Below are 27058 nucleotides of genomic sequence, written 5' to 3'. Positions count from 1 at the left end.
CTGTGCAAGTTCCCCATAACCTTCAATCTTTCTCATATCTATTTTCTGTTCAGTTCCTAAAATAGAAACATTTGTAGAACTATGGGGATAATGGTTTCAAGGGCAGAACAGGTTGAATGGTTCCTGTAGTGGGTGAATGAATAAATTATTTGTTGTTGGTGTTTTTGCTCATGTATAATATTGTGGAAACAACATCTTCACACATACCCCTCGAATGTTTCCAAGCTTCCTTTCCAAATCTGCTTTCTCCTTCTTGAGGAGTTGATACATTTCCTGTAAATTAACTATTTGATCCTGAGAAAAGATAAGAAAATATAAACAAAGTTTAAATCAACTTGAAGAACAAGTGCATCAGAATAAGGAATGTTTTGATCATTTTGGCAATGCACATTGAAATCTCATGTGGCAACCTGTAGTCAGCCAGCTAGCTCTGTATCTTCCCACCTTTCCTCTTATCCATTTCCAATTATCACCTTTTGTCTGTTGGTTTGCACTCCTCCTTAAATTAAATTTAAATTTAGACAAACAGCATGGTAACAGCCATTTTGGCCCATAAGTTCATACCACCCATTAAACCTACACCCTTGGTAGGTTTCAAATGGTGGGAGGAAACTGGAGTGTGGAAAAAACCCACGCAGACACAGGGAGAACGTACAAACTCCTTACAGACAGCGCGGGATTCGAAGGCCTGTCCTGATTGCTGGTACCGTAAAGGCATTGCGCTAACCACTATGTCAACTGTGCCACCCTTCCCCTCAGAATTTTAATTCAGTTGGCTGCCTGCTTTCTACTTATACCTTGAAGGAGGGCTCAGGCCCCAAAAGCTGGTTATATAGCTTTACCTCCCATGGATGCTGCGGGACCTGCTGAGTTTTTACTACAAGCACAGCGTCTGCAGACTTTCATGTTTTAGCTCCTGTGAACTGGTAATGCTATGGACCTGTACTACAGCTCTGTATTTATGAACAATTCTAACCAAGATACAATTAAGATCTAAATTCAACAAGTTCTATACTAATCTGTACTTAATAATTGTGCTTTTCTCCACAGCTTGAATGACGTGACCTCTAATATGCTGCCTTCTTATTTATTTACCCATTTAGATATTGGTTATTATTGCACTACATGCTGGATGAATTGGATTGCCTGGATAGCATGGAAAACAAAGCTTCTTACTGTACACATGACGATAAAATCAATTAATTTACCAGTTCAATTTTTGCAGTCTTTGCCCACAGCGATTGCAGCCGACAGTGAACAATCGAAACTGGTTGTGGGGCTATGAACAATGGGGTGCTAAAGGGAACAGTTCTGTGATCAACAATTTGGATGATGAGATCAAGAGTAATATATTCAAATTGCTCACTCCCTGAAACACACTCTTAAGCTGATTTGCTTCCAAGATGGGACATGCTCTTAATGACAATGTTCAGTGGTATCTACCTTAGCTGGCTGATACATCCTCAGTGCACGCGCTCACCACCCTTTTCCCTCTCCCCCCCCCCCCCCCCCACACTTAGTGCCTGGGGTCACTAACCTGTACCCACAATTAAATTTGAACAAAACACAACCAGTTTCAGTTGGATTTCAAGCATCTATTGTAATCTGTCTGCTCATATTTCTGTTTGGAGTTCGAAGGGTCCACTCCCCTTGTGTCTCCCTGATCTGCTCGTCCAGCCCTACTAATCAATGCGATTTTGGCAGTCGTTTACCATAGATGATGCAATTCTTGTCCTTTTACCTCTTCAAACAAACAATAGTTATTGTTTAGAATTTACTACCCAAGCAGGAGGTGGAGATTCAGTTAATCAGCGAATTCAAGGCACACATCACTTAGATGAAGATATTTTGGGAGTCGAGGATGTGGGGCTAATACAGGAAGATGCTGCCATGGTAAAAGATCCTATTGCATGATGGATCTGACAGGAGGAGCTGAATGGCCTATTCATGCTCCTAGTTCTGATTTTAGTGGACACATATTGGGAGTCAGACTCTAGTGGATGTGTATTGTAAAACAAGCAGAAGATTTCCCCATATAACCAACAATGAACGTTATGCTCATCCATGGCCTACCCGTAATCGTGGGAAATCCTTATTGGCCTGCTCCACTTGAAAGCGCAGCTCCACGTTATCTGCAGACAGACTCAGGTTCTCTTTCTGAAGTTGGTGTTCCTTTTGAGATGAAGTATCAGATCCAATTCCGGACGTCTGAGCGGAGTAATGAAACATGCCATCAGCAACACTGATTCTTGCACAGAAAAGCCTTTTTACAGTAAAGCTATGATAAAAATCTAAAAGTTGGAAGGCTACATCTGCAAGCCAAACTAGTCAGAATTTACTTGAGAGATAGTTTACTGTACGTTTTGGAAAGCCTCTAATTGAGCATTAAAAATAATTTACTGTCTACTGCTTAATTTAGGGTAGGGTCGACAAGGTTCTTTCTGCTAGGTTTTGTGGGTGGATAACCTGAATCTTTCTTTCAGAGACTCTTTGCTTTTCAGAATCCAGTCCTCTCTGTTCTTCCATTGTTGCCAGATCCACTTCATCCCCGTTTCCAAGTCCCAATAGACTCGCACTACTTTTGCTCTCTTCGGCACTTGATCCTTCCTGGGTTCCAACATTTATTTCTGGCTGTTCCATTTCTTCGCCCACCTTGGTGTTAGATTGCTGTTCTTTTACAGCTGCCTGTTTTACTTCTGTCTCGTCCTCAAATGAAAGTTCTTCTTCATCCCCATCAGCATAGAAAGTCTGCTCCCTCTCGTCATTGGTGCATGGATCTTCCACTGTCAAGATCCTATGATCCTCATGTTCAGTGCTCTGCACAGCTTTTACGCCAGTCCCATATGAAGGGGTGTTTTCTGGCTGATCATAAATCCGATTATTTTTGCGTAAACGGAACCTTGGCTTCTTGCAGTTTTGTATTTTTGCCCTTTTTTCAGTGTTGACTTGTTCCAAAGGGATAGTAGCAGCAGGTACTTTAGATTCATTCTGACCATGAGGATCCAAACTCCGTGTGGACTATATACACACACAAAAAGAAGTCATGTAGTATATGAGGGAGAGGGGCAGAGGAGAACTGGGTGAAAGACTCACGAAACATGGTATATACGGACATAATGAAAATTTAACATACTTCTTCATCAATCAAAATCTCAACTCGACTATCTTTCACCACTACATTAGAGAGACTGGACACAGACTGGGAGATAGTTTCGTAGAGCACCTTCACTCTGTCTGGTGCAATGGTGGGACCTCCCAGTGACCAATCATTGCACCCCACTCCTGCACTAATATGTCTGTCCATGGCTTCATGCACTGCCAGACTGAGGCTACCCGCAAATTGGTGAGAACAGCACCTAACATTCTGTCTGGACACTCTTCAACCAGTTAACATTGACTTCTCCAGTTTACATTAAGGCCCTCCCTGACTCTCTTTCTCTTTCAATCCCTCAGTCCCCTTTCCCTCTCCATTCAGAGAGCTATCCCCACCCCCCATTACTTCCCAGTCTTTTTCTCTTCTGCCCACCCACCAATACCGTTGGGCCTGTGCTCTCGCCCCTGCCTCACCCACCATTTCATTCAGGTGCCTGCCTGCTTTTTACTCATACTTTGGCGAAGGGCTCAGGCCTGAAGTGTTGGTTATGTATCTTTGTTGCATAAAGTTTTGCATAGGAACTATTAACTACAATCACAGCGCCCGCAGACTTTCTTGTTTAACTGTCTTTAACCATTGTTGTGAAAGCACTCCAATTCTTAATACTGCCAAAAGGAACACAAAAGCTCAATTAAAATAGCAAATACAACACATTTTCAATTATTTTGTGCTCAGCTGGCGCACCATTATAAAAAGTTAAAATTAACTACTTGCATTAGTTTTTAATTATCCCTACAATTTGAAGTTTGGTGATATTTATACATCATAGTTAATGTATTTCCTTATAATGTATGTGGTAGCCATTTGGCTCATTAAAGTCAATGCTCTCAAAGCATTTCCATCAATCCCATTCCCGCAACAACTTATTCTTTGTCATCAGTGTTATTGTTTCAGCTAGGAGTGGAGACTGGATTTGTTATCCTTGTTGCAGAGAAAGCTGAAGAAAGGTCCTGACACCTGAATAATGAGAGACATGTATAGGGTGGAGAATGAGAAGCTTGGTCAAGGTAGGAGACATGAGGAAGAATTTTTTTCACTCAGAGGATGATTGAAATCTGGAACACACAGCACGAAAGGTGGTGGTGGCAGATACATTTACAATGTATTTAAATGAAAGCTTCAAATGTGGCTTAGGTTGCATAGTACATGGATTAGTTAGATTGGAGTCTGATAGTCAGAAACAATACACAAAAGTGCTAGAGGAACTCAGCAGGTCACACAGTATCTGTGGAAAGCAATAGATAGATGTTTTGGGCCTGAGCCCTTCGTTTAGAATGCCCGTTTCTGTTCCAAATGATTCCATAATCTTGTATCACCCAAATCCCTTCCCACTCACTCACATGTGAAGTAATTATTAGAGCAAAATAGCTCTCCACACAGGAGAATTGCATATAGGCACAGAACATACAACTCCACGCAGAAAATACCCAAGGGCAGGATCGAACCTGGGGTGTGCACTCCCCCCGTCAGTTCCTTGAACAGAAATTTAAAATGAACATTTCATGAAAAAGATAGTTTCACTGAGAGTAATTTACTCTCACTAAATGGGATTGCAATCAATAATATTTTTGAGCATCCTATTTGAGAACAACACTGCAGAAAGAACCAGTTTAATTCACGTGATGAGACTCTTTCCTTCAAAGCGAAAAAGGGTATTGACATTGCAAAGCTGCAGCATTGGTAAAATGGGTCAGGTGATTTTGATTCTATTGTTTACAGTGTTCTTCAAGTATTAAAACAAATACATACTGATGGTCTGGAGAGAGTGCTCATTGACAGCTGTCTTTCCAAAGCTTGGATCTTTTCATGTAAGTAATGATTTTTCAAAGTTAAATCTTCCACCACCAAATCCCTTGGTAAAGCTTGCTGTTGCCTTAGTCGAAAAAAAAGCAGTTTTGTGTTACTTATTGTAACAAATGCATCTTTATTAAGATGGAATAGAAACTATTCAGTCTTTCAAAGATATTTAAAAATGTTTAATTCCTTTAATTCTGCAAAAGAATAGAGAGCTAATAAAGGAGAATTGGTAAATCAAGTTTTATTTGGATGTGATGTATTTCAAAGGAGGGATTAAAATTATTAAGTTATGAGGAAGTTGTGTCGATCTGTATGTCTTGATTTGACTTGGCAGAGATTCTTTAGGGTGGGGAAATAATTAGAAAAAGGCACAACTTAAAATGGGGCCATCAGGAATGGTCAGGATGCATTTCTTCACTGGCGCTTTTCCTTCACAAAAGGACACTGAGCTTTAGGATTAAACAAAAATTTCAAAATCAAGTTTAATAGACATTTGTCAGATTAGATCATAAAACCAAAGCAGGAAGATGGTGTGAAGGGGTTGACAAGGAGTTGAATGACTTAACAAATTAATATCACACCTTTGTACAACTTTAAGGAACTAAAACAACAGAAAAAATATAAAATGGGAGACAAATAACCCATTTAAATTCAGATATGTTACCTGGGCAAGTGCAAGTGCTTCATTTTGGTAGATTATATGAGGGGAAATCTTGTGAATGGTAGGGCCCTTGTAGAACAAAGAGACATGATAGGAGCAGAGAAGTCATGTTACAACTGTATAAAGCAGAGGTGAGACTGTACGAAGGCTATTGGGTCCAGATTTTGTCACTATGTGGGACTGTTGGCTTGAATCACATACAAGGAGAACCAGGATAGTCTGGGACTTTCCTCCCAAGAGCATAGGAGGCTGAGTGGGGACTTTAGAAAGATTAACAACCATAATAGGCACCAAAAAGGGGCAAAGTATCTCCAGAGTGAGTCTGAGGGCATAGAATCAAGGTGAGAGGGGAGAGCTCTAAAAGGTGCACCTTCCTCATACAGAGGGCAGTGGGTGTGTGGTCAGAGGAAGTGGGAGAAATGTAATGTTCTAAGATCATTTAGACAGGATAGGAAAGGTATTGAGGGATATGGGCTGATCACAGGCAAATGGTACAGTCAGGGAACTTGGCTGGCACAGGAGAGGGCCTGTTTCTATGTTGTTTAACTCTGTTCAAGCCTTATGGTGCCCACAGAAACAGTTTGGAGCCAACCAAAAGTTACCAGCCTCCTGCTGGAGTTGTGGTAGGCCAGACGTTCAGTCTGTTTTATTCAGCAAGATGAACCCAAGGATCAGACTGATAAGAATATAGGAGCATATCAAATTGGAAATGGAAGTATTAAAGCAGAAGAAAAAGAATAGCAATGTAATTATGGTCATAGTTTAAAAGTGATCCATCTTATTATTTACCTCATGTTTCCTATCTGGTCTTGAAGCTCCGCATTCTTTCTTTTTAAGTCTTCAATCTCTCTGTCACATTCCATGGTTCTGACACCAATTACCTGGTCCACTGTAATTCCACGCGCTCTCAGTTTCCTCTGTAAATATGCCTTTTCCTGGTCAACTCTGCCATTGGACACAGACACAATATCCACAGATTATTTAAAGTCTTGTTCAGGATATTCTTTTTGCAGTAAACTTTACTTCACGGAAACTCCTACAAAAGGTAGTGAATACAGCCCAGGACATCACAGGCAAATCTCTCCTCACCATTGAGAGCATCTACATGGAACGCTACCATCATCAAGGATCCACACTCAGTTCTCACTGCTGCATTTGGAAAGAGGAAAAGGTGCCACGAGACTTGTACCCCCAGGTTCAGGAACAGCTGCTCCCCCTCCACCATCAGACTCGCCACAGCAAACTCAATCGGGGACTCCTTTAAGGACTCGGACTTTGCACATTATTCACTACTGAATATTTATTTTCTGTTTTGCAGTTTGTTTACTTTTATTTGTATACATATCCTTTTTTTGAGTACAGTTTTTGCACTACCAATAAGTAGAAATTTTGCCCGGCCCGCAGGAATGTATGTGATGTGTATGTACCAAGACAATAAATCTGAACTTTGAAGTTTTCCTGTTCTCACAATCATTAAAGCATATTTTTCTTCAACATTTCAACCGCAATATAAAACCAAACAATAGTTTGGATGCTCGAAATCTGAAATGACAAGTAAAATGCCGGAGAAGCCAGCATTAACCTCTTGTACCATAAAAACAGTTTACCTACAGCTGAAATATAACAAAATCAATGCAATTATACATAAATATGTGAGAGAATAAGACAAAGATATAATTTATTAAAATTAAATGTAAGTTTAGACTTACAGCTTGGTTACAGGTCCCTCTGGCCCATGAGCCGGTGCTGCTCAAATACCCCAATTAACCTACAACCCCTGAATGTTTTAAAGGGTGGGAGGAAACTGGAGCATCCTGAGGAAGCCCATGCTGACATGGGGAGAACATACAAACCAGATTTGAACCCAGACGCTGGAGCTGTAATAGCTTTGTGCTAATCATTACACTAACTGTGCCAAACCGGGAAAAATTCTCTATCAACAAAGTGATACTTAAAAGACATCTAAATTAAATTTATTACAGTATTACATGAAGGAGAATATCTCAAAAAGCAATGAGGGTACCAGTTATTAAGGAAAGGATCACAGTTAAAGAAAATACAATAGCAAGGGTTCAAAGGGGATTTTGAGGGAAAAGATCCACTGGATTCTTGTAGAGAATGGGAAATAATGAGTAAAAGATGAATCACAAAACAGAGTGGTCATGAGTCAGGATCAGAGGGTGTACAGTATGCTGGAAGACCGTACAAGCAGTCATGAATGTGGAAATTAGAGCAGGATTCTTTTGTCAACCTGCACAAGTAAGAATGAACCAGCATTCAATGGGGCTGGACACAAGGTGGGGAAACAGTAGAGTAGGTAGTGAAGTTTTAATGACCACTTTCTATAAAGTTTGGAATTGAATAGAATAAGGGAGCAGCCCCCTTAGAATAACATTTAAAAATTACTCCTGGATGTGAAGATGTTTCAGTAGCTTTGCGAGAAGGGAAATTTAAAATGGATAGCATTCTGCAGACGGACTGTTAGAAAACAACCAAATGCGAGATCCAAAGGTCATGTCAGGATTTGGGTGAATGGCAGGATTACTGAGCATCAGCATGTAGAGACTAGCAACTTTTAGAAGATGGTAATAAACTGGTGAGAACTGGAAAGGATGAGTTAATTCTGGCCACTGTTTAGCAGGAAGAAATTGCAAATAATCTGAAATAAACTAATGGATTTAGCCAAAGGATGAAGCAAAGAGATCATTGATATGAAGTTTATGGAAAATATAGTTCCAAGCAAATTAGAAGATGATAAAATGACCTCATCTATTTAATTGAAGTATAAAATAACATTGCAGAAAACACAATTATAAAACAGGGAAAAGGAATTAAAGGTACGTCAAATTTCTTTGGTTTATTTAACTTTAGCATGTATTTTTTTTCACTGCTATTTATTAAATAATAATTGGATGCTATGAATCAGCTTTGCCTAGGCCTTCTATTAAAGTAGGTTATAGTTTTAAGCCAAAAATATTTTGATTTGATTATTCCGTTTGGAGATAGGAACGGATGCTGGGTGTTGTCTGCATTGATGTAATCCTAACAACTAATTTAATTAAAAACAACACAGGGGAAATACCTCACAAAATTCAAACTTACTTTGCATATAATTCCTTTAGAGTGGTGACTTGTTTAGTTAGACCTTCCACCTCCCTCTCCTTTTCCTTCAGCTTGTTTTTTGCTCCTTCCAACCTCGCCTGCCACTTTTTGCCTTCTTCCCACCTCACGATTTCTTCTTTGGAAGTCTGTATTGTGAAAAAAAAACACTTAATACAGCATGGGTTAAGGTTATCGTTAAAATGAGGCTATGGGTGAACTCAGAGAAGAAGGAAAAAAAGCATCCCTCCCAGCTTTAGATGTGGTAGCTTCCATTCCTTCAATGAGAGATTGGCAGGCTGGGCCAACATCTCCAGAAAAAGACTGGGCTGACCTGTTAGAGATCAAAGTTACGAAGGGCTTTGTTAGGTTAAATGGAAAGATATGGGAGACCATAACCAGCCAGCAGAAATGGAAGATATTTTATAAATCCAGCAAAATATATTCCCAGAGAACATAGAGATTGTAGAACTCACAAATAGATAACTATTGGTGAATACAAACATTTAAAGGGAATATTTTCCTCATTCTTCTGACATTTACAAATGTATTGGAAATGCAAATAGATCACCAAGAATTGTTGACCAAACTAAAAGAACAGTGAAAGTCCAGGCTCAATCGAAATGGGAAGAATGGAGGGGAACTGGTGTCAAATTAGATTCAGAAAGACAGAGATAGAAAGAATTGAGTAACAAAAGGAAACAGAGCAAAGAAAAAAAATATAAATTTTAGAAATTCCCAGGAACAATTTTAGATTGCTATGACAAGGCTGCACAATTTCATTTGTTCTTTTCCAAGGATATTGAACAGGGCCTTATGTGATGAATGGCAGAGACCAGGTTGTTCATTCCAAAAGTATGGTTACTTTTTGTTAACTGCTGAGGCTGACAAGGAAACTGTAACTTTTATTTCTTGTCACAACCTGATGGGCTTTATTCACCTGCCAATCATGGTGAATAATAAGTCCTCATGGTTAGTTTTACAGCTTCTGAACCATAACCATAACTTTGCTGTACGTCTAATTCTAATTTCTGGATATATTTTTGCAAATTAGCATGTCCAAAGAAGAATGGGGGGGGGGGGGAGGGGGGCAGAGAATCTCATTGAAAGACATGGACAGAGTAGATGTAAAAAGATTGTTTAACAAGAGGGCACAACATCAGGATTGAATGGCATCCATTTAGAACAAGATACAGAGAAATTTTTCTGGCCAGAGGATTGTGAATCTGTGGAATTTGTTGCCACAGGCAGCTGTGGAGGCCAGGTCACTGGATGTATTTAAAGCAGAGATTGATAGGTTTTTGATTAGCCAGGGCATTAAAAGTGATGTGGAGAAGGACGGTCAATAGGGCTGACTGAGAGAAAGGATTAGTTTTAAGTGATGGGTCACAAATGATGAGCTGAATGAGAGAAAGGATCAGTTTTAAATGGTGGGGCACACTCGATGAGCTGTATAGGGCTGAATGAGAGAAAGGATCAGTTTTAAGTGGTGGGTCACACTCGATGAGCTGAATAGGGCTGAATGAGAGAAAGGATCAGTTTTAAATGGGGCACACTCGAGGAGCTGAATAGGGCTGAATGAAAGGATCAGTTTTAAGTGGTGGGTCACACTCGATGAGCTGAATAGGGCTGAATGAGAGAAAGGATCAGTTTTAAATGGTGGGGCACACTCGATGAGCTGAATAAGGCTGAATGAGAGAAAGGATTAGTTTTAAATGGTGGGGCACACTCGATGAGCTGAATAAGGCTGAATGAGAGAAAGGATTAGTTTTAAATGGTGGGGCACACTCGATGAGCTGAATAAGGCTGAATGAGAGAAAGGATTAGTTTTAAGTGGTGGGGCACACTCGATGAGCTGAATAGGGCTGAATGAGAGAAAGGATTAGTTTTAAATGGTGGGGCACACTCGATGAGCTGAATAAGGCTGAATGAGAGAAAGGATTAGTTTTAAGTGGTGGGGCACACTCGATGAGCTGAATAGGGCTGAATGAGAGAAAGGATTAGTTTTAAATGGTGGGGCACACTCGATGAGCTGAATAAGGCTGAATGAGAGAAAGGATTAGTTTTAAACGGTGGGGCACACTCGATGAGCTGAATAAGGCTGAATGAGAGAAAGGATTAGTTTTAAATGGTGGGGCACACTCAATGAGCTGAATAAGGCTGAATGAGAGAAAGGATTAGTTTTAAGTGGTGGGGCACACTCGATGAGCTGAATAGGGCTGAATGAGAGAAAGGATCAGTTTTAAGTGGTGGGGCACACTCGAGCTGAATAGGGCTGAATGAGAGAAAGGATCAGTTTTAAATGGTGGGGCACACTCGATGAGCTGAATAAGGCTGAATGAGAGAAAGGATTAGTTTTAAGTGGTGGGGCACACTCGATGAGCTGAATAAGGCTGAATGAGAGAAAGGATTAGTTTTAAGTGGTTGGGCACACTCGATGAGCTGAATAGGGCTGAATGAGAGAAAGGATTAGTTTTAAATGGTGGGGCACACTCGATGAGCTGAATAAGGCTGAATAAGGCTGAATGAGAGAAAGGATTAGTTTTAAACGGTGGGGCACACTCAATAAGCTGAATAAGGCTGAATGAGAGAAAGGATTAGTTTTAAGTGGTGGGGCACACTCGATGAGCTGAATAGGGCTGAATGAGAGAAAGGATCAGTTTTAAGTGGTGGGGCACACTCGATGAGCTGAATAAGGCTGAAAGAGAGAAAGGATTAGTTTTAAATGGTGGGGCACACTCGATGAGCTGAATAGGGCTGAATGAGAGAAAGGATTAGTTTTAAATGGTGGGGCACACTCGATGAGCTGAATAAGGCTGAATGAGAGAAAGGATTAGTTTTAAATGGTGGGGAACACTCAATGAGCTGAATAAGGCTGATTGAGAGAAAGGATTAGTTTTAAGTGGTGGGGCACACTCGATGAGCTGAATACGGCTGATTGAGAGAAAGGATTAGTTTTAAATGGTGGGGCATACTCGATGAGCTGAATAAGGCTGAATGAGAGAAAGGATTAGTTTTAAATGGTGGGGCACACTCGATGAGCTGAATAGGGCTGAATGAGAGAAAGGATCAGTTTTAAGTGGTGGGGCACACTCAATGAGCTGAATAAGTCTTAATGAGAGAAAGGATCAGTTTTAAGTGGTGGGGCACACTTGATGAGCTGAATAGGGCTGAATGAGAGAAAGGATCAGTTTTAAGTGGTGGGGCACACTCAATGAGCTGAATAGGGCTGAATGAGAGAAAGGATTAGTTTTAAATGGTTAAATGGTGGGGCACACCTGGGTATACAATGCCTGGGTTGTCCAGAGGAAGAAAACATGTCTCTATTTGTAATTCTATTTAAATGAAAGCTGCCCTAAGCAGAAAGTTAAATTATTCAAAAGGAACTACAGAGGAAGTGCATTGATTTTAGTTGATTGTGGAGTCTCCAGCTGAGAGCTGCTATGGCAACATGACTGAAGACCATTGGTTCCTTACTGGAGACAATCAAATTGTACTCCAATCAAATCAGTTTCAACCTTGCTTTTCCTTGTTAATATTATTTAAAGAGGTTGTCTAATCTATGCAAAAATAAAACAGAAAAATGAGGGAAAGACATAAAAAATTTTACAATAGAGGGGACATGATTATTTTTGATTTAAAACATGGTGCATTTAATGTAACGTCCCATTCACAGAAAAAAAGAAAAAGAAAATTTGTCGTGTGTACAGAAATCCGGCTTTTGTTTGGTAATTTTTATTATTCCTATTGTACTGTAGTTGGTGCATTTTATTTTCCTGCTTGGCTGCAGCAAATAAGAATGATATTCCACCTATGCATTGTACTTCTCTCTATATGACAATACACTCTCATTTCCCTTTACATTACTTTTAAAGGCTAGCAGAGTCAACATGCTCAGATGCTATTTTGCGAAAAAAAGGTGACTTCAGAGACAGTGAGTGGCATAAGATCACCCCTTTGCTTGAGTCCGTGTATCCAGCTTCCTACTCTCCATCACATCTCTGTTATCTCTGGAAGATAGAGGCACCTTTGGACCAGGTAAAACCTGCCGTATGTGGCTACCTTCACTCTGCTGCCTGCCCTCTTTGACGGGACTGACAGAAGCTGTTCCGGCAGTTGTGTTCCTTCAGCTTGGCCCCAGCTGCTGACCACACCTCCGAGGCCTGCCTGCCTCTTCTGCGGTTATTGTTACTGCCACCATTTCCCTACTCAACTTTTGCTCTGTCAGCACAGGAGAGCTCTTAAACAAAGTCTGACACATAAGAACACTAGAAATAGGAGCAAACCGTCTGGCCCGTAGAGCCTGCTCCGCCATTCAATGAGATCATGGCTGATCTGATGATAGACTCATCTCCACCTACCTGTCTTCCCCCACCCCACCCCCCCCCCCCCATATCCCTCAATTCCCCTATGTAAAAATCTATCCAACCTTGTCTTAAATATATTTTCTGAGGTAGCCTCCACTGCTTCCATGGGCAGAGAATTCTACAAATTTTCATCGTCTGGGAAAAGCAGTTTCTCCTCATCTCCATCCCAAATCTGCTACTTGGAATCTTGAAGCTATGCCCCCTGGTTCTGGTCTCCCCCACCAGTGGAAACATCTTAGCTACCTCTATCTTATCTATGTGTTTCATAATTTGATCTACGAGGTCCCCTCTCAATCTTCTAAATTCGAGTGACCACTCAATCTCTCCTCGTAGGCTAACCCCCCCCCATTACTGGAATCAACCTGGTGAACCTCCTCTGCACCACCTTCAAAGCCAGTACATTCTTCCTCAAGGAAGGAGACTAGACACTGGCCACATACTTTGTTACTTCTTGGTAACAAAGTGTGGCACTCCTGATGAGGCTTCCTTTACTTTGATGAGTCTGGACGCAAACTGGGAGATCACTTCGTTGAGCACCTTCGCTCTGTCTGCTGCAACAGCAAGGACCTCCCAATGGCCAACCACTTAAATTCCACACCTCACTGATATATCTGTCCGTGGCTTCAGCATGTCTCAGCAGGCATCATCAATATCAACCTCCAATTTCTGTTAACTGTATTTCCTGGTCTCTCCCTTCCCCTCATCCCTCTGTCTCCCTTCATTTTCCTATTAGAGTGTTGTCTTTTTTAGCCCTCTGTCCACTTCTCAGTTTCTTTCTTTTCTATTCTCTCACCTCTGCCCACATCTTAACTTTTACCTGTTAGCCTGTGTTCCTCTCCCTTTTATTCAGGCGTCTGCAAATGCTGTGATTGTCGTGCAAAACACAAAGGTGCTAGAGAAACTCCACAGGTCATGCAGCATCTATCGGAAGTAAAGTGTTACGAACGATTTGGTCCAGAGCCCTTCGTCAAGGCATGAGCAAAAAGCAGGCAGGTGTCTGAATAAAAAGATGGGGGGGAGAGGAGAAAAGGTGGGAGTTGCAGCGGGGAGGAGCACAGGGAACCAGGTAAAAGGTCATTGGTGGATACAGGTGGGAGGGTCAAAGAGTTGAAGTAATGGAGGAGGGAGCAGCTCTGAATGGAAAATGAAGGGAAGGCAATGGGGAGCTGAAGGAAAAAAAGAGGGATAGGGAAAGAGAGAGACTCGGGTAAGAAGTGGAGTGAGGTGGGGAAGGTAACAAAACCTGGAGAAGTAAATGTTAATGCCATCTAGTTGGAGAGTGCCCAAGAGCAATATTAGGCATTCTTCCTCCAATTTGCAGATAGCCTCAGTTTGGCAGTACATGAGGCCAAAGCAAATTTGTCCTGGTCAGAAATCCCATTAAAAATCAGGTACTCTGCCACAATTCCAGTCTGGATTATCAGGATATTAAACAAAGTCCAACCATTTATTTTGAAAAATAACCTTGTGCTCTTTTTGGCATTGCATGTTAGGACACAACACAAATCTGTTGATATAAAACCATACCTTGCCTTCCTTCAAAACCTTTCTCTCATTTGGCTCAGAAACCTCCTTTTCCAATTCGCTTTCCAGTCTTTTAACCTTTCTCTGCAGTTCATCTATTATGGTCTGTTTACGGTCAACCTCTGTCTTGGTCTGAATTATGAAGAGGAGATTTGAAATTTGACAATGCCTATGACAACATGAAAAATATCAATAATCCTAGCAATTTTCACTCAAGTAGCAGGGTATTAATGCCCAAATTATTTACTTCGTGAAACTGCCTGAGGCATATATTTTGGTTGGGACATCACTGACTCTTTGCTTCTTTGAAATATGGTCATGGGATTTAAATTTTAAATTTAGACATACAGTAATAGGTCATTTCATCCCACGAGTCCATGCCACCTAATTTACACCCAATTCACCTGGTATATTTTGAATGGTGGAAGTAAACCAGAGCCCTCAAGGGAAAACTCACGCAGACATGGGGAGAACTTACAAACTTCTTACAGGTAACGCAGGATTCGAACCCTGATCCCGATCGCTGGCACTGTGAAGGCGTTGTGCTAACCGTTACATCAACCATGGATTTGAACCAATCCAAATAAGAGAACAGAGTGGGCCTCATCTTAACACCACTGCCAATGGTATCATAAAACGTTCCTAGTGTGGCATTGCAAAGTTACTCTAGGTTTTGGTGCTCAATTCTCTGGCATCTGAAACACAACACATCAACTTTCTCCAGAAAATGAGAAGCATGTTAAAATCTGCACCTGTAGGTTTCTGGACAGCCTCTTAATTTCTTTCTTCAGTTCTTCATTCTCTTTCTCCAACTCTTCTTTTTCCTTTTGCAGTTTGTTCAGAACTCGTTGCTTTTTGTGAAGCTCTCCATTTAAAGAATCTATTTCAGCTGCAGTAGATGCCTCCTTACTTTTGCACGATTTCACATTCTCCTTGCTCGCTGCAAGTTGTTCGGTCAGCACTTCTACACGCGTCTGAAAATAGTACAAGCAAATAATTTTAAGATCAAGGAGAGCGTGCTGGATATCGGCTGTAAGGAAGAGATTTTCACTATCAACCACCTCAAGCCAGCACACATAGACACCAGCTAGCCCGTCATTATACAGGCCCCGCGACACAGGAGCAGGGCACCAAAGGCAAAGGACAATATTCAGATTGCCAGTTCGGGGGCGGGGGGTTGTCGTAGGTGGTCCAAAACACAAAATGACAGTCGAATGCAGTAATTGCACAAGGCCTGCACAGGCTAAAAGCCTTTCTTCTCAGCTGACTGCCTGTGTGGCGGGAACATCAACCAATCAGTGACCGGAATGCCACTGACATCACTTCCAGGGGAAAACCGGGCCCAGCAGCGGGAAACTGGGCTTATAAAAGCAGGGGCAGGGAGTGCAATAAACCAGTCTTGTCTATAGCTGCATCGAGTGTGTGCCGTTCTTCCACTCTCTGCTGTAGCCACTCGCTACAACATACAGCACGGAAACAGATCAATAGGTCCACCTGTCCAAACTATTGTTAATCTTTCACACAAGGTTTTCTCTCCATCCTTCTTTTCCTTTATCCATTCCTGTTAAGTCAACTGTGAAACATTTATCCAGCTTCCAGATGAAGTGGTGAATGAAAATTCAATTTTAACATGTAGGAAAAATTTGGACAGGTACATGGATGGGAGGGGTATGGAGGGCTATGGACTAGGTGCAGGTCAGTGGGACTAGGCAGAATAATAGTTTGGCACAGTCTTGGGCCAAAGGGCCTGTTTTCTGTGCTGTAATGTTCTATGGCTCATCACCTCCAGGTTGGTTGTAGATCTACCACACCTCCTCGTTAGTTAGGAAGGAGCAGCAGTACCTGTTCTCCCCAAGGAGGTTGAGGAGGGCAAGACCACCAGTCCCCCATCTTGACAATATTTTACTGGAGCACAATTGAATGTCCTTTCTGGCTGTATCATTGTGTGGTATGGAGCTACAAAGGATCAGACTGGAAGTCAATACAGAGGATCATCAAAATGGCTGAAAAGATCACTGGGATTTCCCTTTCCTCTATAAATGACATTTACTGGGATTGTGGCTTAAATAGGGGTCAAAGAATTATTGAGGGACCTGGCCCATCCAGCACACAATGTTTTTGACCCACTACCATCAGGAGGGAAATAAAGGAGGATTAAAATCAGGAGTGCCCAACTGGGAAATAGCTTCTTCCCACAGGCCGTGAGATTGATGAACAGTATCCTGTAACTATGTAAATCATCCCAAAATATTTATATATTTATTTTAAATTATATTTTTATGTACGGTATGTGATTATTATGTATTGTGCATGCGTGTACACTGGTCTGAAGAAATACTGCTTCATCTAGATCGATACATACAGTCCAATGATAGTAAACTTGCACTTGAAATGGGGGAAATAGCCTATGAGGAGAGACTGGTTAGTCTGGGATGACTTGGAGTTTAGGATGAGGGGGATATAATGGAGACGTAAAAAATTATGAAGTGAACAGATAAGATAGAAAGAGGGTTGCTTCCACTGGGACTAGATCCAGCTGAAAAAGCTTCAAGGTTTGTGGGAGTAGATTTAAGATAAAGATGAGGAGGAAGTACTTCCAGCGAGTAGGGAATTTGTGGAATTCCTAGCTCAATGAAGCAGTAGATGCTGCAATAAATGTATATAAGACATTCTTTGAATAGCAGGGGAATTAAGGGTTATGGGGAACAGACAGGATGGATCAGACATGATCTTGTTGAAATGGTGGAGCAAGTTCCATGGGTCAGATGGCCTAATCCTGCTCCTATTTTTCTTAAATCTATAAGTGCCTCGAATCTATATTCTGTGACTGCAAGTTCCACACTCAACAAGCCCCTGAACCTTCTTTATAATTTTTTTTATGACATTCTTACATTTTGTCTCCTCTAGTTTTAGTCTCCTTTTGTGTTAAGATATTTTATCCTCAGTCAAAAGTACTTAAGATGACCCTGTGAGTTAAATTTCTAGATAATTTACTTATTGTCAAAATGGAAGTAGAAAAACTGACCAAATAAAAGCGTGGAAGATTAAAGGTAGGTCTTTTCCTAGGGTCCTCAGTGACTCAAAACTATGCAATGACCTTTCGTTTCTTTTTCCCATTTTAACCTGTTGGCTATATTAAGGTTTGGGAAAAACTAAACAGGGTTGTACAGATTTCTATATAATCCAAAAGTGGAAATCTCCATGTATCAATTATTTTTGTTTTTTTTTAATCAAATACTCAGGCTATCTTTGTTGGGAAACAATTTACACAATGCACACAGAAGTTTAGTTTTACAGCAAACCGTCAAAATGCAAAGCACTTGCAAGTTAAAACAGATTAATCACTGCAGTGTGCAAAAGCAACTCCATGAAAAGCATTGAAGTTTAACAAGTTTTATTTATAAAAGGCTTACCGTTAGTTCTTTAGTATGCTTATCAACAATCTGTTGAACATTGAGCTGTCCTTCTTTTTGCGTAGCCTGGAAAATAATTTGCTGTTCAGCATGAGAAGTCATCTCAGCTCGAAGGTCCAACAGTGCTTTGCTCAGAGCCTATAATGGGAAACAGGGAAAAGAAATAATGGTTTTCCTTTAAGAGCATTAGAATTTTTGAGAGTCCTTAAAATCTTTCACAGATTTACCTCAAAAGCCTCATTGTCATAACCATCATCTAAAGCAGATGCTTCAGATAGCACCAGGTCAAAGTAAAACAATGTTCTGGTCATGAAAAGCTCACACATTCATTAGCATCTAAACTTCTTCCAAAACCCGTTTGCAAGTATTCAAATGGCACACAATCGCTGCAATGCTTAACACATTTTTAAGCTACACATTTTTGATTAATCTCTATGATACTGGAATGTGTTTACTAGTATTTGTCCAAAAAAAAAACCAGATGTGTGGGAGAAGAGAAAATGGCACAAGATGCTCTATATAAAGTTCAAATTTATTGTCAGAGAACATTCATGACATCATATACAACCCTGAGGTTCTTTTTCCTGTGGGCCAGGCAGAATATCTAATTACCAGTAACTGTAAATTATACTCGAGAAGAAAGAAATGTATACAAAACAAAGAAATTTTAAAAATGAATTGTAAATAAACTGACTGTGCAAATATATCAAAATAAATATTCCGTAATATATAATGAGAAAGTAAGGGTTCTTAACTGAGTCCCTGAAGGAGTTTGTCGTTGAGGAATCTGATGGTGGAGGGGGAGCAACTGTTCCTGAACCTGGTGGGGCGAGTCTTGTGGGGCCTAGACCTCTTTCCTGATAGTGGTGGTGAGAACAGAGAGTCTCCTGGGTGGTGGGGATCCTTGATGATTACTGCTGCTCTCTGACTGCAGTATTCCCTGTAGATTTTCTTGATGATAGGGAGAGTTTTTCATGTGATGTACTGGACTGTATCCACCACCTCTTGCATGGCTTTCCACCCCCATACTGATACTGCTGGTCAGCACATTTTCCACTTTCGAACTGCAAAAGTTTATCAAGGTTTTCAATGTTATATTGAACCTCTGCAAACTCCTGAGGAAGTAGAGGCATTCACGTGTTTTCTCCATGATGATCTTAGTCTGATGGGTCCAGGAAAGATCCTCTGAAATATTGTCCCTCAGGAATTTAAAATTGCTCAATCTTTGTGCCAAAATTAACACCAGCGTGGTCTCCATAATAGAGTTCTAATTCCAAGTGAGTTTATATAGAGGAGTCTCTGGGTCAGAGGTTGAATCAAGACAATTTATGCTCTTAATATCATTCTAACCATTATCTTAAGTGAGGTTGATCACTTTTGGAGACAAAATGTTAAATTCAACTCAAAGCAAAATATAGGTGACCCCTGCCTTATGGGGGTCTTGTGTACTTAGAAAACAGGATGTACAGTATTCCGATTTTCCATAACAAGAAGACAAATCATTCAAAAACGAGTTGAAAAAAACTCGATCTATTTACTCTTTTCCCTTGAAAATCCGATGAGAATAAATATATATTCTTTATCTTAAATTTTGGATAGTGATTTGTGAATTGTGTACAAGGCAAATTTTCATAACCTGGGCGTCCACAATGTTGGGGTCCCCTATGATTTGTTAAATAATGATTTTCAACCAGGTGCATGCAAAATAACACAGGAACAAATTGTAGTCCATCAAAACTCAAACCAGCACATCAGCGCCTCTACTTTTTCAGGCGTTTGCAGAGGTTTGAAATGACACCAGAAATGGTGGAAAACTTTTACAGATATGTGGTTGAAAATGTGCTGACAGGCTGCATCATAGCCTGGTAGGGGGACACCAATACCCCTGAGTGTAATGCCCTCCAAAAGGTATTGGACACAGCCCAGGACATTACAGATAAAACCCTCTCCACCATCGAGAACATCGACAGGGAACGCTGACGTCGGAGAGCAGCAGCAATCATCAAGGATCCCCACCACCCAGCACACACTCTGTTCTTGCTGCTGCCATCAGGAAAGAGGTCTTGGTGCCACAAGACTCGCATCCCCAGGTTCAGGAACAGCTGCTCCCCCTCCACCATCAGACTCCTCAACAATAAACTCAATCAGAGACACATTTAAGGACTCTCACTTGTGCACATTATTGATTTTTTAAATTCTCTCTGTATTGCAATTTCTTGACATTTGTTATCTGTTTACAGTTCTTTATTTGTTTACATGTATACGCTGTGTAGTTTTTTTTTGCAGTACCAGTAAGTGGTAATTCTGCCTCACCTACAGAAATGGAATATGTAGTCTGATAATAAATCTGAAGCCAACACACTGTGCATGCACATTTTAGAACATCTACCTTTTGCTGCTTCTCCTTTAAGGCCAGTTGACCTTTTAGCCTTCCCACTAAGTTCTTCATTGTGCTAGTGGGCGATTCTGTATTAGCTTGCTTCTGGGCTTCCAGCTCACTTTGCAAGTACTGCACCTCCCTTGCCATCTCCAGGTTGGTTCTCCTCAGTTCACTTGCTTCATTTTGGAGCTCCTTTAGCTCAGCAGAATGCTTCTCCTCTTGCCTGGAAATAAGAGATTAAAATTATGTTTGATGGCCTGTGTTTACATTCAGTTCTTAGGTCTGTCATGTGAAGAGACTACAGTGTAGGCAGAGGAATTAATCAAGATGTACTTAGAGCCTTCTGAGGGGGAAATATGCGACACTCCTCAGACCTGGAAATTCCTGGCCTGGCCAGGAAGTGGAAAAGTCTGCTGAAGCCATGTGTAAATGATAGAAGGGGCACCTTCTAACCACCTCAGCTGTCCACCTCTTCATGCACCTCTTGCTCCATTTGTGGAAGCTTCCATGGTTCCCACACAGGACATACATATCAAATTTCCCAGTGTCTGGATCAAGAAGTTACTTTTCGCTACCATTCCAATTGGATTTAAATGCTTTTACTTTTAAATTCTCCTAAATTCTCCTTTCAATGGAAATACTTTGTCCATACCCGTCCTACAGACCACTTTCCTCTTTCCTCGCCCTACAGACCACTATTAGTTCAATTCATTTTGAAGGAAAAATGCCCCACCTTGACCTGTTTTTCCTGATGTTTTATCCTTGTAAACATTTTTTTTGTACATTTTCCCTCAAGCTCCGTAAATGGTTATATGGTTATGTTCTTTCCATGTTACAAAAAAACAGAATTGTAGATGATTCTTTTTAGGTGTGATTCATGTAAGATTAGTATAAAATTTCTTTCAATTCAATTTAACTGCGTTTTTTATGACCATCTTCAGACACGTTTAATAATTTGTAAAATTGCACGATTCTTTTACACCTCTACCTTATATATTTGTAGGAGATGGTGACCTATTCAATTTACTTTTATTGATTCAAGCAGGAGGTATTTCCTGCAATGAGAAGGTCAACTTCCCAATCAAAAAGTAATGAAATCACACACAATGAAATGATATTTCACAGGTAATGTGCTGTTTCTGAATTATGTGCAGATGAAAACTTAGTAAGGAGAGTGATAAATGGGAAGCATTACCTGGGGAAATTAATGATTCAAATCCTGAAAGAGGGAACTGCAAGCAGATGTAACAAAATTTTCAGCTGGGCGGCTGCTCAAAGGTAGACCAGGGAGGGAGCACTGCTTCATGCAGATGGCATTTCAGGGGACAACAAAGATAATGAAAACTAAGGTTGTTAGGCCAGGTATCAAGGAGAGTAGGCCTTTTCACACTGGCAGTGAGCAGTGACCCGAGTAAATTTACATTCAAGATGTACTTCCTATTGGACAGCAATGGCCCGAAACCGGGCTTGCACAAATTGAGGGAAAAGTGGGAGACGGACTTGGGGAAAAGGATTCAAGAACAATATTGGTGAATATTGTGCTCTGATCATATGACATCATTTATTAATGTCAAAAATAGATTGGTTCAATAATTTTATGGATTAATTATACCTTACACTGCAAAAATTACACTGTTTAAAATCTGAAATTCTGGACTCGTGTTTTAGTTGTGGTACAGAGGTTGGAACATTTATACATTCAACTTGGCTATGCATGAAAATAAGTTCCTTTTGGTATGATGGCAGAAATTTTGCCAAAAATTTTAGAAGTGGATTTTCCAGTGGAACCAGAACTGTATTTATTGAGCAACTTATGGTTATTGGCACAAAACTATTAAAATATCCAATATGAACAATACTCAAGTTTCTATCTCCGTAGCTCCATATCTGTTGTGTCTGCAGAATTTGGATTTAAGGAAAACATATTTCTATTCTGGCTGAACATTTATACAGTGATACTTTAAATTATTTTTAAAACAGAAGAAACTGATTAAAACATGTTTTGCTAATTATAAAATGACATCAATGAGCCAGGAGTTTACCTTGCTTTCTCAGTCTCACTTTCTTTCATTTTCATTTGGCTAATATATTTCTGATTCTCCAGTTCTGTGGTTGCTGCTTTCAATTTGTCGACAAGTGTCGACAGCGAGTTGTCCTGCTCCGCCACTGTCTGTTCCAGTTCTGTCAGGCGTACAAGATGCTTGAAAGTCGGAACTGGAATGGATGGCTTCTTCATCAGTTCCTGTTTTAAAAATGTTATTGCTTCAGTACCTATGAGTTGAAATCTCTGGGTCCACATCTTACACAGTATACAACAAGCTGAGGCTGATACTTCAACCATCCCTATGAATAGCGCAACATGTATTTTTATAGTTAAAAAACCCACCTCCCAAAACCAGATTTTGGTCCTAATATCCTTGTTTGTGAGTTAGCGCCAGATTTAATTTCCACGTGATCCCACAAAGAACCATGGTAAGTTTTACTATTTTAAAGGAATCTTGTTATGTACAAGATTTTGCTAATTACTAATGTAATTCTTAAGCTAAAAAGATGTAACTGAAAACAAGAGTAGATTGTTTTTTAAAAGCCTATAGGGCAAGACATAGCAGACTGTATCCTTAAAATTAAATTAGATAAATAAAGAAAATGCATTAAAAAAATATATATATTATTGAAAAATACTCGATCTGATCAGTGTTACCAACAAAATAAAAGTGCGAATAAGTTTAAAAAAAATTAACCACTGCAGCTTCTTTGAATTTATTCAAGGATGCATCTGCATACGAATCCAATTTAAGATGCAAAGCTTTAAGATCCTCTTCATGTTTCTTTGTGATTTCTTCTTGGTCCTATAAAAGGTGAAATAAAAATCTTAAATGCTTTATACATCTTGCTTGTAGAAGCATTAGAAGCATTCGATCATAGAACTTCTGAATCTTTCCCAGCAACTTTTTTCCCTACTCAGCAGAGGATTTTAAATCAAAAACTATTCTGTCCATTCTTTATTCTTACCAGAGAAATCCAGAATTAGACCCACTGAACCAGTAGTTCTCAACCTTTTTCTTTACACTCACATACCACTTATGCCACAAGTTCTCTGTGATTAGTAAGGGATTGCTTAAGGTGGTATGTGGGTAGAAAGAAAAAGTTTGAAAACCACTGTTTTAAATTTGCTGATGAGTTTTACCAGACGGTTGTTGTTGTAAACAATATCTCTGCATAAAGTAGAACCCACAGAAAATCAAAGGAAATTGTCAGTGACAAACATAGATAAGTGGCTAGTGATGAGCATATCTCGGAAGATCTTTCCTGGAACCAACACACCAATGGCATCATGAAGAAAGCCTCTACTTCCTTAGGAGTTTGCGGAGGAGCTAGTGGAGTTGTTCAAGTGAACCGGCACGGACTTGAAGGTCCAACATGGCTTGTTTCCGTGCTGTAAACGGTTATATGGTTATAATTATGTGCACGGTTTCATAACTCCAAAGGAAATGGGCCAATGACAACTTTTCTCAAACAAAATATTTCACTAACAATTGGGTTGAGAACAGTGATTTTCAATTTTCCTCTCCCATCCACATACCATTCTAAGCAATCCCTTACTAATCACAGAGCACCAATGGCATAGGGATTATTTAAAGTGGTATGCAAGTGGAAAGAGAAAGGTTGAGAACCACTGCAATGAACTTCTCTTTCCTGAATCCATTTATGCTTCAAATGTTTACCCACAATTTCCTCTTAAAAAGCCACAATTCTTTTTAATTACTCAGTTTGAAAGAATATTTTGTTAATCTGGTAATAATTTCAAAACTAAATGATTCTTTCTCACAAACCAGACGAGATTGACTTTGTTTTCCATTCATTAGTATCACTTGCAAGGTCAATATTTATCCCTAATTTCTTTTCAGACAATGGTGGTTTATTATGTTCTTGAACTACTGTACTCTATGTTGAATGTATTACACTAGACTAATTAAATTAGATGAACATCTGGCAACGTGGATAGGTAAGGGGGTTTGAGTTTTTCTCCTCTACTATTTTCTTCTTTCCTTTTTTTTAAACTAAGGTAGATATGATTTGGAATATGAATTACATTTTACAATTTATGTATGTTAGTGATATACAGAATATCTTTCTTAGTTTGTGTAACTGTCCATTCTATCTTATTGAATTGTACCTTATATGTTTATACAAGTTCTTTATTAAAATCAATAAAAATATAAAAAAAGACTAATGGATACATATTCCAGTAGCTTCCTTAGATGTTAAAAAAACATTATTGCAAACTCATTTACACTTCCAATGTAATTTTACTCACCTGATGAGCTTTTGACAACAACTGTTGGTACTTTTGTAGGACCTCCTCTTTCTGATCTAGTCTAGCCTGCAGGTTTTTGATGGTCTGATGAGTGACTTTCAGTGCCTTCCTGCTCTCGCTATCATCCTCTGTCTTTGAACTCAATTCTGCTATCAGCTGCTCTCGCTCAGCTGTAGCAGGGAGACGCAGTCGCAATTCATTTATCACCTGGTCCCTGCACAGCACATTCTGTTCAGCCTTCCACAGAGATGCTTCTTTCTCTTTGAGTTTCTGTAAAGAAAGAAAATTGGACCTATTATTTAAAAATCCATTTACTATTTAAGATCTACTTCAAAATTCATTGAATATATTATTACTTAACAAAGTGTAAAAATGGTTTCAGGAAGGCTTTCTAACAGAATTCCAAAGCTAATAAAATTTCAGAATTTTGAAAGGTTGTATGACCTATTTAAGATATTAATTATCCAACAAGGCTTCTCATTGCCACTAATTTATCAGAGGATATTCGTAGTTTAATTGGGTATAAATCGGGCGGCACGGACTCGTGGACCAAAATGGTTTGTTACTGTATGTCTAAATAAATAAAATAAAAAGACAAGAGGTCCTTCTGTCAAGTGAACTCTGCATTATTTCCTAAGTTAGCCCGATTTTCCTTTTCCTTTCCATTTTGTTTCAAACTTAACCAATGTGAGGAGTACACAGATGCATCAGGGATATCAGAATGTTCATGGAAAGGAAGGGCAAGGTTTCAGAAATGAAGTTCATGACCCATGAGGCCAGACAGATGGCAGGTTTAGCTACTATTCACATTTCTCAGAGATTTACTGAATAAATCACCAGAATACAAAATCGGCCATCAAATAAAATTTAATTTATAATGATAGTATTGAGGCAGCCCTCTATCTGATAGACGTCTGGGCACACAAAATGGTGGTTGAATGTGGCGATCCCGCAAGGACCATGCCAAGTAAATGGCCTTTCTCCCCGGGCTACAGGCCATGCAGTGGGAAATGATGAGCACCAGCAGGAACGCCGACCAATCGGCAGTTGGCAAGACCGTGACATCACTTCTGCTGAAAGCAGCAGGACAACTAGGCCCAGTGGGCCTATATAAAGCAGGGCAAACCATTCAATTCTTCTTCTTTGGCTTGGCTTTGCAGACGAAGATTTATGGAGGGGTAAAAGTCCACGTCAGCTGCAGGCTCGTTTGTGGCTGACAAGTCTGATGTGGGACAGGCAGACACGGTTGCAGCGGTTGCAAGGGAAAATTGGTTGGTTGGGGTTGGGTGTTAGGTTTTCCTCCTTTGTCTTTTGACAGTGAGGTGGGCTCTGCGGTCTTCTTCAAAGGAGGTTGCTGCCCGCCGAACTGTGAGGTGCCAAGATGCACGGTTTGAGGCGCTATCAGCCCACTGGCGGTGGTCAATGTGGCAGGCACCAAGAGCTTTCTTTAGGCAGTTCTTGTACCTCTTCTTTGGTGCACCTGTACTTACCATGTGCAGGTGTCTTACTTCTGCACTCTGCTGTAGCACGTGCTATAGTATAATCATAATTCTTATGGTGCATTTTTTTTTCAACTGTTGGTATGGTTATCAACCCCATCTGCTCTCCCTCAAATCAGAATTTCAGACATTCTGGAAGAGACCTCTCTCATTAATAATTTATTGGGCTGCGAAAGTACTACATGGTCACCGTAACAGATTCTTTCAAGTTTATGATCATTTGACTCTACGTATACTACCTGATGAAACTGCGCCTCTCCAGACCATGGTGAATACATAAAAACACACAAGACAGTCATACCCTATTCTCTACCTCAGCCTTACAGTCTTGATTTTTCACTCTCTCAAGATTGGCCTTGTGACTTTCTTGATCAATCTCACATTCACCAAGCTGCAGGAGAATAAGCTTGTTCAACACTTACATCCTGCATCAGGCTACACAGTCCTCACTGACCTTCCCACTGATTCTCCTTCGCAACATAAAAAATTCAAAAGTTTAAAAAAATCTCTTAATCAGCCATTCTCAATGGGGGCCATCCGCCATTCTCCCCACCCCCACCCCCTGGGTGACAGCACATTTCAGGGATGGGGGGGCACTAGGAGAGAAGTATGGAAGAAACCAACTAAACAACTGCTTCATAATTTTTGAGCAGAGGCACCAGGTAGCTCCAAGTCGGATCTCCTGAGTATATCCCTGTCCTGATTCATATGCTGAACTCACTGTGCAAAAGCAGCCAAGTACTCTTACTGCCTTCTCTTGGAGATGCATGATGGATCTCTAGGAGATGCATCTTCAAGATGGGATGTTTCCAAGGATGGGAAAATCCAGAACCCGGGGCCATGGTT

General features: G+C 40.3%; 1 protein-coding gene across 4 annotated transcripts in view; it reads right to left on the bottom strand.

The window, feature by feature from the left end:
- The window catches only part of cep290 (centrosomal protein 290), a 110104-nt gene that overhangs the window by 19994 nt on the left and 63052 nt on the right, over positions 1 to 27058 (bottom strand). For all 4 annotated transcript variants that reach the window (XM_069904309.1, XM_069904308.1, XM_069904307.1 and 1 more), the window contains 12 exons: positions 24714 to 24983; positions 23137 to 23244; positions 22438 to 22637; positions 20405 to 20618; positions 18016 to 18153; positions 15355 to 15576; positions 14606 to 14734; positions 8715 to 8860; positions 6402 to 6557; positions 4904 to 5027; positions 2074 to 2208; positions 208 to 294 (listed from right to left, as the gene is read on the bottom strand). In XM_069904309.1, coding sequence (XP_069760410.1) covers positions 208 to 294; positions 2074 to 2208; positions 4904 to 5027; positions 6402 to 6557; positions 8715 to 8860; positions 14606 to 14734; positions 15355 to 15576; positions 18016 to 18153; positions 20405 to 20618; positions 22438 to 22637; positions 23137 to 23244; positions 24714 to 24983 — 1929 coding nt within the window. The remainder of the gene's footprint in view (positions 1 to 207; positions 295 to 2073; positions 2209 to 4903; positions 5028 to 6401; positions 6558 to 8714; positions 8861 to 14605; positions 14735 to 15354; positions 15577 to 18015; positions 18154 to 20404; positions 20619 to 22437; positions 22638 to 23136; positions 23245 to 24713; positions 24984 to 27058) is intronic.

Source organism: Narcine bancroftii, chromosome 11 (assembly GCF_036971445.1).
Source record: "Narcine bancroftii isolate sNarBan1 chromosome 11, sNarBan1.hap1, whole genome shotgun sequence".
Lineage (NCBI taxonomy): Eukaryota > Metazoa > Chordata > Chondrichthyes > Torpediniformes > Narcinidae > Narcine > Narcine bancroftii.
Note: the sequence above shows the minus strand (reverse complement) of the source record. Positions and strands in the feature narration are given on the sequence as shown.